At 51.6% G+C, this 11,119-nt stretch overlaps 6 protein-coding genes across 6 annotated transcripts; 3 read left to right on the forward strand and 3 right to left on the reverse strand.

Moving 5' to 3' along the window:
* Window positions 1-298: 298 nt before the first annotated feature.
* Window positions 299-1,306, reverse strand: M430DRAFT_42574 (hypothetical protein; the record flags this gene model as incomplete). Its single annotated transcript, XM_024867569.1, has 3 exons — window positions 883-1,306; window positions 457-791; window positions 299-401 (listed from the first exon to the last, which is right to left on the reverse strand). Exons 1-3 carry the CDS (start codon window positions 1,234-1,236, stop codon window positions 299-301), a joined length of 792 nt encoding a protein of 263 aa, XP_024720071.1. The 5' UTR covers window positions 1,237-1,306.
* Window positions 1,307-3,203: 1,897 nt separating this feature from the next.
* On the forward strand, window positions 3,204-3,901 carry M430DRAFT_103152 (hypothetical protein; the record flags this gene model as incomplete). Its single annotated transcript, XM_024860847.1, has 2 exons — window positions 3,204-3,669; window positions 3,747-3,901. The coding sequence occupies 2 exons, from the start codon at window positions 3,204-3,206 to the stop codon at window positions 3,899-3,901; spliced, it is 621 nt and encodes a 206-aa protein (XP_024720072.1).
* Window positions 3,902-4,313: 412 nt separating this feature from the next.
* Window positions 4,314-4,994, reverse strand: M430DRAFT_140716 (hypothetical protein). Its single transcript, XM_024862677.1, has 2 exons — window positions 4,904-4,994; window positions 4,314-4,805 (listed from the first exon to the last, which is right to left on the reverse strand). The coding sequence occupies exons 1-2, from the start codon at window positions 4,904-4,906 to the stop codon at window positions 4,341-4,343; spliced, it is 468 nt and encodes a 155-aa protein (XP_024720073.1). The 5' UTR covers window positions 4,907-4,994; the 3' UTR covers window positions 4,314-4,340.
* Window positions 4,995-5,118: 124 nt separating this feature from the next.
* M430DRAFT_35311 (hypothetical protein) lies at window positions 5,119-7,397 on the forward strand. Its single transcript, XM_024866716.1, has one exon. It carries the CDS (start codon window positions 5,135-5,137, stop codon window positions 7,310-7,312), a length of 2,178 nt encoding a protein of 725 aa, XP_024720074.1. The 5' UTR covers window positions 5,119-5,134; the 3' UTR covers window positions 7,313-7,397.
* Window positions 7,398-7,820: 423 nt separating this feature from the next.
* Window positions 7,821-9,419, forward strand: M430DRAFT_103045 (hypothetical protein; the record flags this gene model as incomplete). Its single annotated transcript, XM_024860838.1, has 2 exons — window positions 7,821-8,073; window positions 8,122-9,419. The coding sequence occupies 2 exons, from the start codon at window positions 7,821-7,823 to the stop codon at window positions 9,417-9,419; spliced, it is 1,551 nt and encodes a 516-aa protein (XP_024720075.1).
* Window positions 9,420-10,126: 707 nt separating this feature from the next.
* M430DRAFT_245825 (hypothetical protein) lies at window positions 10,127-10,973 on the reverse strand. The gene has a single exon (XM_024865097.1). The coding sequence runs from the start codon at window positions 10,801-10,803 to the stop codon at window positions 10,231-10,233; it is 573 nt and encodes a 190-aa protein (XP_024720076.1). The 5' UTR covers window positions 10,804-10,973; the 3' UTR covers window positions 10,127-10,230.
* Window positions 10,974-11,119: the final 146 nt, after the last annotated feature.

Here is an 11,119-nt window from a genome sequence, read left to right on the forward strand (position 1 = left end):
AGAAAACACCCAGGGCTATGGAGCCGCTGGTTGTGGGAGATGGATATATACGCGGCTGCCTTCGCTCACACACATGCATCGCGGTCTTGGATGAGGGGATTATCACGAGTGCGTGCTCATGGGATCTGTGCAGCCTACGGGTTGTGTGCAATCAAGAGATGCCTATGAGATTTGAAATACCTATGTATAAAGACGGCGTATTGTACTGTCAAAGACTCATCAGTTCCACAGACGGGATCCATCCATTACATTATTCAACTCCCCTTACCAAACTCCGAAACCTATGGAATAACAACCCCTACTCCCAAAGAGAATAGTCAGGAAAGTAACGATCATGGATCGCTCGCGCATAGCTCTCCAACACGGGAAAGCTTTTCACCACTTTCCGGTTCCGAGGGCCCCTGGTACGGATGATTAGCGCAGTCATAATCATTACTGTCGTCAAGGGAAGCCTACGCAGTGCAAACGAGCGCCGAAACGATGAAGCCGAAGAGAGCCGCGTCCGCTTCAGATGGCTTACTACCTCCCAAGATCCAGAACGTGGCGTCCGTGGCGCTCGTTTCTGTCTTCTTCCTCTTCGACTCAATGAGGAGTGCATTAATATTCTCCCATGTCTCCTGCACTAAGGCATGGATCTCTTCCGGTGACAACCGCCCGATGCCCTGGCCCCACGCGGTCTTCATGGTCTTGCGGTAGGCAAGTAGACCTACAAGTACCTGAGCCGGGTAGGGTAGCGCTTCAAAGATCTTCGCTCGCATAGTATAGTAATTCTCGTGCCATCTTTCGTAGGCCTAGCGTTAGGTTAGTTGGCTGCCAACCTTCTTTTTGGAATGGCATAATCCAGCTAGCAGTAAGTATAGGAGGGCTTGGATTAATACACACAACGCAGAAATATAGCTTCTCTTCCAGCAGAGCTCGGATTGCTAGATCGTGTGCTCTCTCCGTTGGGGAGAGGTTGGCATTGAGGTCCTCCGCAAGGCCATCCCCTATTAACTTCCGAGCAATGAGCGTAGAGTCCCCAAGCACCATGGGACCAGAGTCCATCCGAGAAATTGCGACGTAGGGGATCTTGCCCTTCGGTGCCTGCAACAAAGACCCAGCTTCAGTGTGGTAGGAGAGTCCGGCGAAGCGCAGCCGAGCTTCGAGTTTCGTAACAAAAGGAGACCAAGTGTAGGCTCCCGAGCCTCTGAAGCCACGGTAGAGCGTGATGTCTGGCTGGGATTCGTGAGAGGCCATGGTGGACGAGGAACTGCGGGCGCCAGAAGTTTTGAGATGGAAATTGTCACCTATAGAATAGCGACTTGAATCAGGTCGCGACAGCTTCGATTGAGAGCATACCTTAGGACCTTGGGAGGGTAAGGTACCTATATATATGTTACCCGCCGTTATCTTCACGTAACGCCTGTGCACTGCGGTTGCAGGCGAGCGAGCAGGCAGCAGGGCTCGGCGTCCAGATGTCAGCGAGAGCGAACTTCAAAGCATCGGTAGCCAGCAAAAGAGCTTCAAAAACTTCGCGGTCCAAACCACGCCGAAGGCCCGAGGAGCCGAGTGGCTCATTGTCAATAACGCATAAATGAGGCACAGCAGACAGAGCGCGTTTTGCACCCATCTCGGCCGCCCATTCGGCGCCCTACCGCACGAAATAGGCTTTGCAGAAGCTATTCACAGAAGTTTCTTTGTACGTGTTTGCGGACTGCAAGGGTAGGGATCAAGGGATTCGGTATCCAGATTCACGTCGATTCGTACGGCAAAGCTCGACGGATGGTTTTGCTTGTCAATAGCAGAATTATGACGAAGTGGGAAAATTTTACAACCAATAGACAACAATGTTCGCGAAACACAGTGCCTGGGTCGTAAAACCTGAGAAGGGAAATTCTGGACATGCCCAGGGAAAACAGACAGTTATACATGTGCGTACCTTACTTACAAGCGTTAAAATCAAGAGAGCATGGGAATATGGATAACAGCACGCTTCTCCATTAGCACTTGTCCGGGAGGAGATACTTCTGTGTATCGGCCTAGGAAATGCTCATTGAGATGGAGGAACGATGGTCCGAAAGGCGATACATTGCAGACGCATCCACTGTTGCTGTCCATCCAAAGCCAATATCAGACGACCGGCAATATATGCAACCGGTGGTGAACTCCTTGGATGGTTGATTGCGGTGGTGGTCGGAAGCATTGCTTGCACAGGTACGACGTTGAAACGGGTACGGAAAAGGAACAATGGCCACTTTCCAGACACGTGTAGCGGCTAAGGTCGAGTGACAACTACAAGACTCTGGAGCTGAACAATCTGCTGATCGCTGATGGGATTCATGGGAGTAATACTCTTGCTAGGTAGGCACTGTAAAAGGAAAAGAAAAGAACCGTAGTATGGTGCAACAATATATCCACCCCCGGTGTCCCTCTTGGAGAGCAACTCGAAACGAGGCCAAGACTACCGCCTTGCTCCAATGCGAGATCCCTTGGCGACAGATTCCCCAGATTCATCAATGAGCAAATCCTCTGGGCTCTTCAAAGCACATCCCATCATTGGTGCCCGTCCTCTCTGCTTTGGCCCCCCCCCGGTAGCAAGGAAGCTCGACGGATACTTGGCCTGCCAGCTGCATTCGGGCGGTCCCAAGGACAGCAGAGATTCCATTGCCATAGACGACGGGGTCAGCTCGGATACGGCCGAGCGTAGAGGCAAGCTGAGCCTGGCATCTGGGACTCTCATTGATCGGGACAGCAGGGAGGGAGCGTTAGGTCTGGGCCGAGTCTTGTTTCCTGGACCACGCACTTAGGTCGGCTCTAGGAACCAGACTTCGGGACCAGCGCACCTCGACAGCTTCGTGTGGTGCTATTGTGGGATACATCACTTCGTCGCAGACTCGCAGCAATCCTGGCCTTCGTTAGGTCTCCCGGTGGCGCCGATAGATTCCCCATATAATAAACCTGCATCTCACCCCGATATCCGACCAATGGCGCCGTCAACACCATCGACGGTCGCAGGACATGGAACGACTCATGTTGACGCTCTGTCCAGTTCACAACCATCATCCAGCGTCCCGGTCGAGATGAGCGACCTCCAGACTCCGCAGGGCACAGGCGCAGGGTCGCAGGGTCCCCTTCACCATGTTTCAATTTCTACCACCTCTCCTTTAACCTCCATTTTCCCCACATCATCGGCCAGCGGAGCAGGAGTTGTCAGCGAGCATACCATGTCTACAGAACCAAATAAGCTCGCGGTATCTGGGCCAGAATCTCTCTCGACGAATAATGAAACCGCGACAGTGACCTCCACCGCTTCTGCAGCAGTACCTTCCTCAGCCCATTCTACGGTTAATACAAGGCTTGGTTCAGCAACAGCCGAGCCATCGACCGATACGATGCAGACAGCTACCACGACGAATGAACCGGGACCCGTCCTCGTCATTACGCTACTCCTCACATCTGGGGCGCGACATCCATATAAGATTGACGAGAAATACCTGATAAAGCGGAACGTTAATGTGCCAGGCACGACAGAGAGCGGAAGGAAGGACCCCTTCAGTATCAGTGTATATACATTGAAGGAGTTGATACTGAGAGAGTGGAGGGAGGAGTGGGAGGCACAACCAAGCAGCCCAAGCAGCATACGATTAATTTATTTCGGGCGATTATTGGATGATAAGACAGCTTTGAAAGGTATGTCCCTTTCTTTTGGATTGGGCTTGTGCTACGCACCGCTTATCATAGCATCATAGCTAACTTGGATCATCTAGAGTGTAAATTCAACGCCGATGCAGCCAACGTGGTTCATATGACAGTCAGACCGCAAGACATGATTGACGAGGAGGATGCATCGAAAAGCAAGTCATTGGCCAGGGAAAGAGATGCGAGCGAAGACACTGCAGGATGCAGATGCGTCATACTGTAGGGGAATATGCCGGGTATTGCACCGACAGAGATGAATGGATTTGGAGATATCAGCGTCGGCGGAAGAGGAATCAGCAATATCTGAGAACTTAATGACTTTGAGAGGGCGCGTTCCAGATTGCTGTCTAGTCGTTTCATTGGCAACGTAATGGTTTCTGGCATTTTTGCGGCTTACTTTAAATCGGGCGAGTGTGGGTATGGGTGTATACAATCATGGCAGGTCTATGTCGAGGCACAGCGATTCAACTAGGAGATCTGGGTAGAATGGGATCGATACCCTTTCCCTGCACGAGCACTTCTCCAAGTTCCACATTGCGAATTTTCGTGCAGCGATATACCATTCCTGCCTCTGTGCTCAACGCCTCAAGTCCAGTAGTGATCTTACAAGCTCATATCCCGAATCCTTATCCCATCAGCCACCCCATCCTCTACCAAATCCCCTACTGCATCCTGACCTTCCTCTCAACCTCCTCGTGAAAGCCAGGGATAGACCTCAGCTCCTCTCCTGTAAAGACATCCTCCCACTCAATGCTCGTATCCTTGCCCATCAAAATCTCCTCATGGACACCCCTTCGCCCACCCCCAAGCGCCAACGGTCTCCACTCACCCTCCCGCGCAATCTTCAACTCCATACCTCTCCTAATGGGTTCGGCGATGCCAAATGTACGTCTCAGGCCCTCCATCTTCAACTGCTCTTGTGTCTCTTCCCATCTCTTGAGGCGCGATTCCAGGGGGTGCGCTGAGTCTGGGAGGGTGGAGGTGCTGGATGTGCGTGTAGATAGGGAGGGGCCGACACCTGAGCGCAGCGTGTCGTGGATTCCTGGAGCGGAGGGAGCGCCGAGCGACTTTGCCTGGAGATGGCTGTGGGATGTGGAGTGGCCTGCTGGAGGGGCGATTCTCATGGCCTGGTGGAGAGTCAGTTGGGACCTTGGAGCTTGGTTGCAGTGGCAGGAGGAGAATGCCAGGGCCATCTCTGGTTGTCCCAAGGTATCAAAAAGCTTACCATGATGATTTATTGTATTGTGAAGAGAAGGTTTGGGGCGGGAGGGTGAAGTGCTTGATAGAGGAGGTCGTGGTTTTGGGGAAGCTGTTGGAATGATGAACTACCTTACCTGACGAAGCTCCAGGCTGAGAAGACGCGAATCGGCTCGCTAGCGCGGCAACGACATCGGAACGTCTGGGGAAGCTTTATATATGCTTTGAAATCTTCCAAGATGGCAAATATAAATACACAATGCGGACATCGACGGCGAGAAGATTGCAGTGGCCCTTTCAACTGCGTCTATATGGCACATCAACAGCTCGGCCACCGATAGTCCGCATTTCCAACGGCACTTTCTATCGCCACCACCCAAATTCACACCATGCAGCTACGGATGCCAATCCAGCTTTGTTCGAGAACCTCAATTTCGAGCTGCCTTCCTTTAAGCCAGAATACTGGTCAATCGTAGGCCCGTCATTATCTGGAAAGACGACATTCCTGCAGATTTTGCGCGGGCAGCATATATGCATTCCTCCCGCGGCCCGTTCCTATCCATATCTCGAATCCGAAGAAATCGAGCAAAAAGACCATGCACTTCGACAACCAAGCCGAGCTATCAAATATGTGGGATTTGATGGAGAGCAAGGCATTGGTGGCCAAGCACCGACGAGCGCATACCTGAGTGCTAGGTATGAGTCACGAAGAGAAGAAACAGATTTCAGTGTGCTAGATTATCTGAAAGGCAATACGGAGTTGAACCCTTCCCAGAATATAACGGGGAAGACGGTAGATATTGAGAGTCTGGATCGAGTGATCAGGGACTTGCGACTGGGCGATTTGGTGGGCATGCCAGTTTCGAATCTTAGTAATGGGCAAACGAGGCGGGCCAGGATTGCAAAAGCTCTGTTGAGGGATCCTGAGGTCCTGTTGCTTGATGAGCCATTTATGGGCTTAGATCCTCCGACTCTCTTGACTCTGAGTCCGATGTTGTATGGCCTGGCAAAGGCCAGTACTCCAAGACTTCTTTTGACACTTCGGCCACAGGATCCAATCCCTGATTGGATTACGCATCTTGTTTATTTAAAGGGGAACTGTAAGGTCGCTTTTCAAGGACCTAAAGAGAAAGTCCTTGATGATTTGAGGCAGTATGTGGAAGACGTCAAGGGTGGCAATGCCGAACCCGATTCCCACTTGCCCATACATTCCATGCACGAAGTTGGCCGACAGCTCACAAGCCAAGGCATTGTGGAACCGAATACGACAAGGCACCATATGCCAGCGATTGTATCCAATGCTGAGGCTCTTGCGGGAAATAGAGCCAAAGAAGCCGCTGTTGGAGACCCCCAGAACCCTCTAGTATCTATGCGACCTGACAGCGAAACAGATATCTTGAGTCGAGACGGATATAGGTTAAATGACACTGAATCGCCAGAAATCGGTGAACCGCTAGTAGAGATGGAAGGGGTTCGCGTTACCTACGGGACCAAGGCCGTCTTGGGCAATTGGACTCAAGAGGTCAATGGTACATCGAAAGAAGGAGTATTCTGGACTGTTAGACGAGGCGAGAGGTGGGGAATCTTCGGACCAAATGGATCAGGCAAGACCACAATCCTGTCTCTGATCTCTTCGGATCATCCGCAAACTTATTCCCTTCCAATCCGACTTTTCGGACGCTCGCGTCTCCCAGAACCAGGCCAACCCGGAATTTCAATCTTCGATATTCAAAAGCGAATTGGTCATTCCAGCCCCGAAATTCACAACCATATGCCTAAATCGTTAACTCTTCGTCAAGTCTTAGCGAATGCGTGGTCTGACACTTTCAGGGGACGACCGAACCTGGATGACGATGCGAATGCACGGATTGATGCGTGCCTCAGATGGTTTGAAGAGGATCTCAGACCTGGAAGCAACGCCAGCCCAGAAAGTATGACAGACCGGGGAACTTCTTCCAAGCTGGATACTGCCAGACCGGACTGGGCTGATCATCTGGTGTTCGGCGAGTTACCATTCTCAGCACAAAGAGTAGCATTGTTCCTGCGCGCGATTATCAAGCACCCCGATCTTGTCATTCTGGATGAATCTTTCAGTGGTATGGATGACGGCATCAGAGATCGCTGCCTTTTGTTCCTTGCCCATGGCGAGTCCAAGCAGTACATCACCACTGCGCCGAGGGCAGACTCGAAAGTAGGGAGCGGGGAGCGTAGAATCGTCGAGTCCGATATATCGAAAGCTGGACAGGTGAAGGTTGGAGGCTTGAAGAAAGATCAGGCACTTCTCTGCATCAGCCACATCCGCGAAGAGATACCAGGCAGCATCCGAGAGTGGATTTGTCTGCCAGAGGCTAATACGGGGCAGCCTGCGAGGTTTGGTAGATTGGATGGTCCAATTGAAGGGAACTATCGCAGGTGGAATGAGATCTGGGGGATGTAAGAATACACGGCTGGCATGTTGAAATAGACAGAAAATGATAACTAGTCGACCACCTTCTGACAGAATATAAACCTAAATCACAGTGCAGTCCGTCGACGTAATATTCTGACCACAGAAATAGAATATTAGCCTGCTTCAGTGCCAAACCGGTAGAAGAAAGGTACAATCCATTATCAGAGATGAAGGGATCAGGGAGAGCTAGTCCAATGCGGCTACGACTCCTATTCTAAGCGAGACGGGGGTTTCAATTGCCGACGAGATCTTCGAAAACGTGCGCGCGTGTAGTAGCCGATGTCGACGCCGTCTCCCATCACGATGTCCTCCGCACAGGAGGGCATTCATCCTCCCTGCCCATGATCGATATACTCGATGCCTGATCATGGAAACCCGGGCGCATCAACCTCGTGCGCTGAGGACATCGGACGAGATGCCGAGCGCTCAATTGTCGCCCCATTCGAGCTCCACTCGGCTGACGCCCGACTCGGACTCTGAGGACTCGGACCTCGGGATGGGAGAACTTGGCGAGAGCTTCAAGCTGCAGCGTCGCGCGCAAGCTGCTGAGAAGGTGCGGGGAGAAGGTGGGGACGAGGATGAGGCCGACGAAGAGGGATATACTGGGGGTCGCAGATCCAGCGTGTCTACTGTGCATTCATACCAGCTATATACACCGGATGAGGAACGAACAGTTGTCAGGAAATTCGACCGGAGATTGGTGTTGTTTGTGGCTCTGTTATATATGTTGAGCTTTTTGGATAGATCTAGTTCGTCCCCTCATCCAGATAGAGATCCCTACTGACAGTATGGAATAGATATTGGAAATGCGAAAATCGCCGGGCTCGATCACGACCTCAATCTTGATTCTAATAGATATGAATGGGTCATAACGGCATTCTACATTTCATATATCTGCTTTGAATGGATGAGCATATTATGGAAGATTATACCGCCACACGTATACGTGACAGCCATCGTGCTCTCATGGGGAATCGTCGCCTCCTTGCAATCCGTAGCGACATCCTTCGCCGGTCTTCTCGTCCTACGAACACTGTTGGGGATTGGGGAAGCGGGATTCACAGGTATACCCTTCTACCTCTCCTTCTTCTTCAAGCGCGAAGAGCTCGCCCTTCGAACGGGCTTCTTCATCTCCGCCGCACCGCTCTCGACCACCTTCGCAAGCACCTTGGCATGGGCAATCGTCAAGCTGGGCAGAACCGGCCCCATCGCTGCTTGGCGCTTGCTCTTCCTCGTTGAAGGCTTTCCCAGCGTGATCATCGCCGTTATAGCCTGGCACATCATCCCAGACAGCCCAGGCAGCGCATCCTACCTCACTAAGCGCGAGAAGCGGGTCGCCAAACTGCGACTCCGAAAGCAGAAGGATGCCAAAACCAGCGCGTCAAAACCCGGACTGAATTTCAAAGAGATACTAGAGACGCTCACCGACCCCAAGAACTACCTCACCGCATTCATGTTCTTCTGCACCAACATGGCCTTCTCGTCGTTGCCCGTCTTCCTTCCCACCATCCTTCACGAGATGGGCAACACAGTCCTCATCTCGCAAGCCCTCTCCGCCCCACCCTACCTACTCTCCTTCTTCATCGTCATCCTGACCGCCTACCTCTCTGACCGCCTGCGCAACCGCGCCTCCTTCATCGTGTTCCACGCCCTGCTGTCCGCGCTCGGCTACGCCCTCATCGCTGTCGCCAGCGCCAGCAGCTGGGGCATGTGGTGGCGCTACGCCGGCGTCTACCCCGCGGCCGTGGGCTTCTTCAGCGTCATCACCATCATCATCACGTGGACAGTGAATAACCAAGAGTCGGAGAGCAAGCAAGGAACGGGGTTTGCCATGCTGCAGCTGATCGGGCAGTGCGGGCCTTTGGTGGGCACTAGACTGTATCCCGACAGCGACGCCCCGCTCTATACGAGGGGCATGTCGATATGTGCTGCGGCGATGGTGTTGGTGGCTTTGTTGGCGCTGGCGCTGAGATGGTATTTGAAGAGGCTGAATAGGAAGGCCATCCAGGGGTATGGGAAGATTGGGGAGGAGGGGGATACGCTGGTTCCGAAAATGGGAGGAAAATCTACAGCCCCTTTTGAGTTTATGCTTTGAGATCTGGACATCTTGGAAATGTCTTGGAATATTTTGAATACCCAGAAGACGCTTCATGAGACTTGCGAATCGCGATTTATTTGATTTGATAACACGCTGGACTGTGCAACAGTCTATACGACAACCATTAAGAAAATATTGGACGCTCAAAACAACATCGCCCCAGCTGTACACCATTTCATCAGAACTCACCATTCTTTCAACATGGGAGGCATAGGCCACATTGGCCAGCTCCACCGCCGCTGGTTCGGCTCGCACTGTCTTGGCATCCTCAGAAATTGCACTACTCGATCTTCATCCCAATACCAACCCCTCTTGGCCTCGTTCCAATCCCTCACAAGCGTTGGGTGTTTGTCCAGTCCGGTCACTACTAGCCGTTGTCCTGCTGGTATCCATCTCTCCAGCTGCCGTAGGCTTCGGACAATGCCCCTGCGTTGCCAGTCATGGAGATCTTGCTCTGGAAATTTATGGACGTCGTGCTGAAATTTGACCTCCACCTTTCGTAGTTCCGGGAGTGTGGTCGTGAGGTTGTGGATTGCTGATGCTAGTTTGTCGGGGTTAAGACAACTGTTAAGGTTGACTGAAAGTTTGATATTATTCATTCGCTTGACATGGCTTACTCCGACGGCGTCAAAAAATCGCTTGACCTAGACGTTGTCAGCTATTCAAAATCGCAGTGACTTTACACAGTGGGCCATTGATCACTTGCCTTGGTATGATGCGGGCATTTGATTCGAGAGCATCGAGTGTGTACTCCGGCCTTGCTCCTGAATCTGCTCATCTTCCGCTAGTTCCCTTTTGTCAGCTTGTTTCAGAGATTGAGATAGGCACTCACCTTCTTTTCCCAACCTGAAACGCATTTCTTGCAGTATATATTGTCCACGTTGAAGATCCAATACTGACAAGACCGACTGTCTATGAGCCAACGCATGATCACCTTATCATCCTCGTAGTCTTGATAATGGACTTCATTCCATTTCCCCCGACCGTTGATTATGATCTGGTAGTCTTCGCCAGCAGCCATCATGTAGAAAAAAACGTTTGCTTGCGCGATCCTTGGCATGACCCTTAGCTCTGTCGAACCAATCTGATGCAGCTGGCCAATGATGCCTTCCTTTCGGTCAACAATGTCATCTCCAACAACGACACCAAGTCTCCTGGCTCGTGCCACATTGGCCTCAATCGCAGCTAATGATCTATCGGAGATGGAAGGAGTAGGAATCGGGGGATTGTTTTCCATTGAAGAGATGCTGAGCATATCTTCATACTTCTCCCTGATACGTTTGCGGTCGATAAGCTTCCCGAATTTCCTTGTTTCGTTATTGTCCTTTGGTACAGGGTTTGAAACAGGGTGTGGAATAGCCTCGTAGTCAGGTTTCCTCATAGCTATGACATCGTCCCCTCGTCTCCACGAATCCCTTCTCACTAGGTTCAATGCCCTATCTCCCGATTGTGCTGTGACGTACCTTTCTAGTGTTCCACCTGAATGATCTGAACCTCTGTCTGCAGCTTCTTCAATGTAATTCTCACTGAAACCATCAAATGCTTCTCGAGCGACTACATCGCCCTGCCCCGTATTCTTATGTGATGTCTGGCTTCCACAACCGGGTGGATCAGTTGGTCCGTCTTCTGACGGGTTCCAGGGTTCAGTACTGAAATAATCGGAAGATGACTCCTGTACCTGTATCCCATCTATCGAG

Source organism: Amorphotheca resinae, assembly GCF_003019875.1.
Source record: "Amorphotheca resinae ATCC 22711 unplaced genomic scaffold M430scaffold_7, whole genome shotgun sequence".
In the NCBI taxonomy this organism is placed as follows: domain Eukaryota; kingdom Fungi; phylum Ascomycota; class Leotiomycetes; order Helotiales; family Amorphothecaceae; genus Amorphotheca; species Amorphotheca resinae.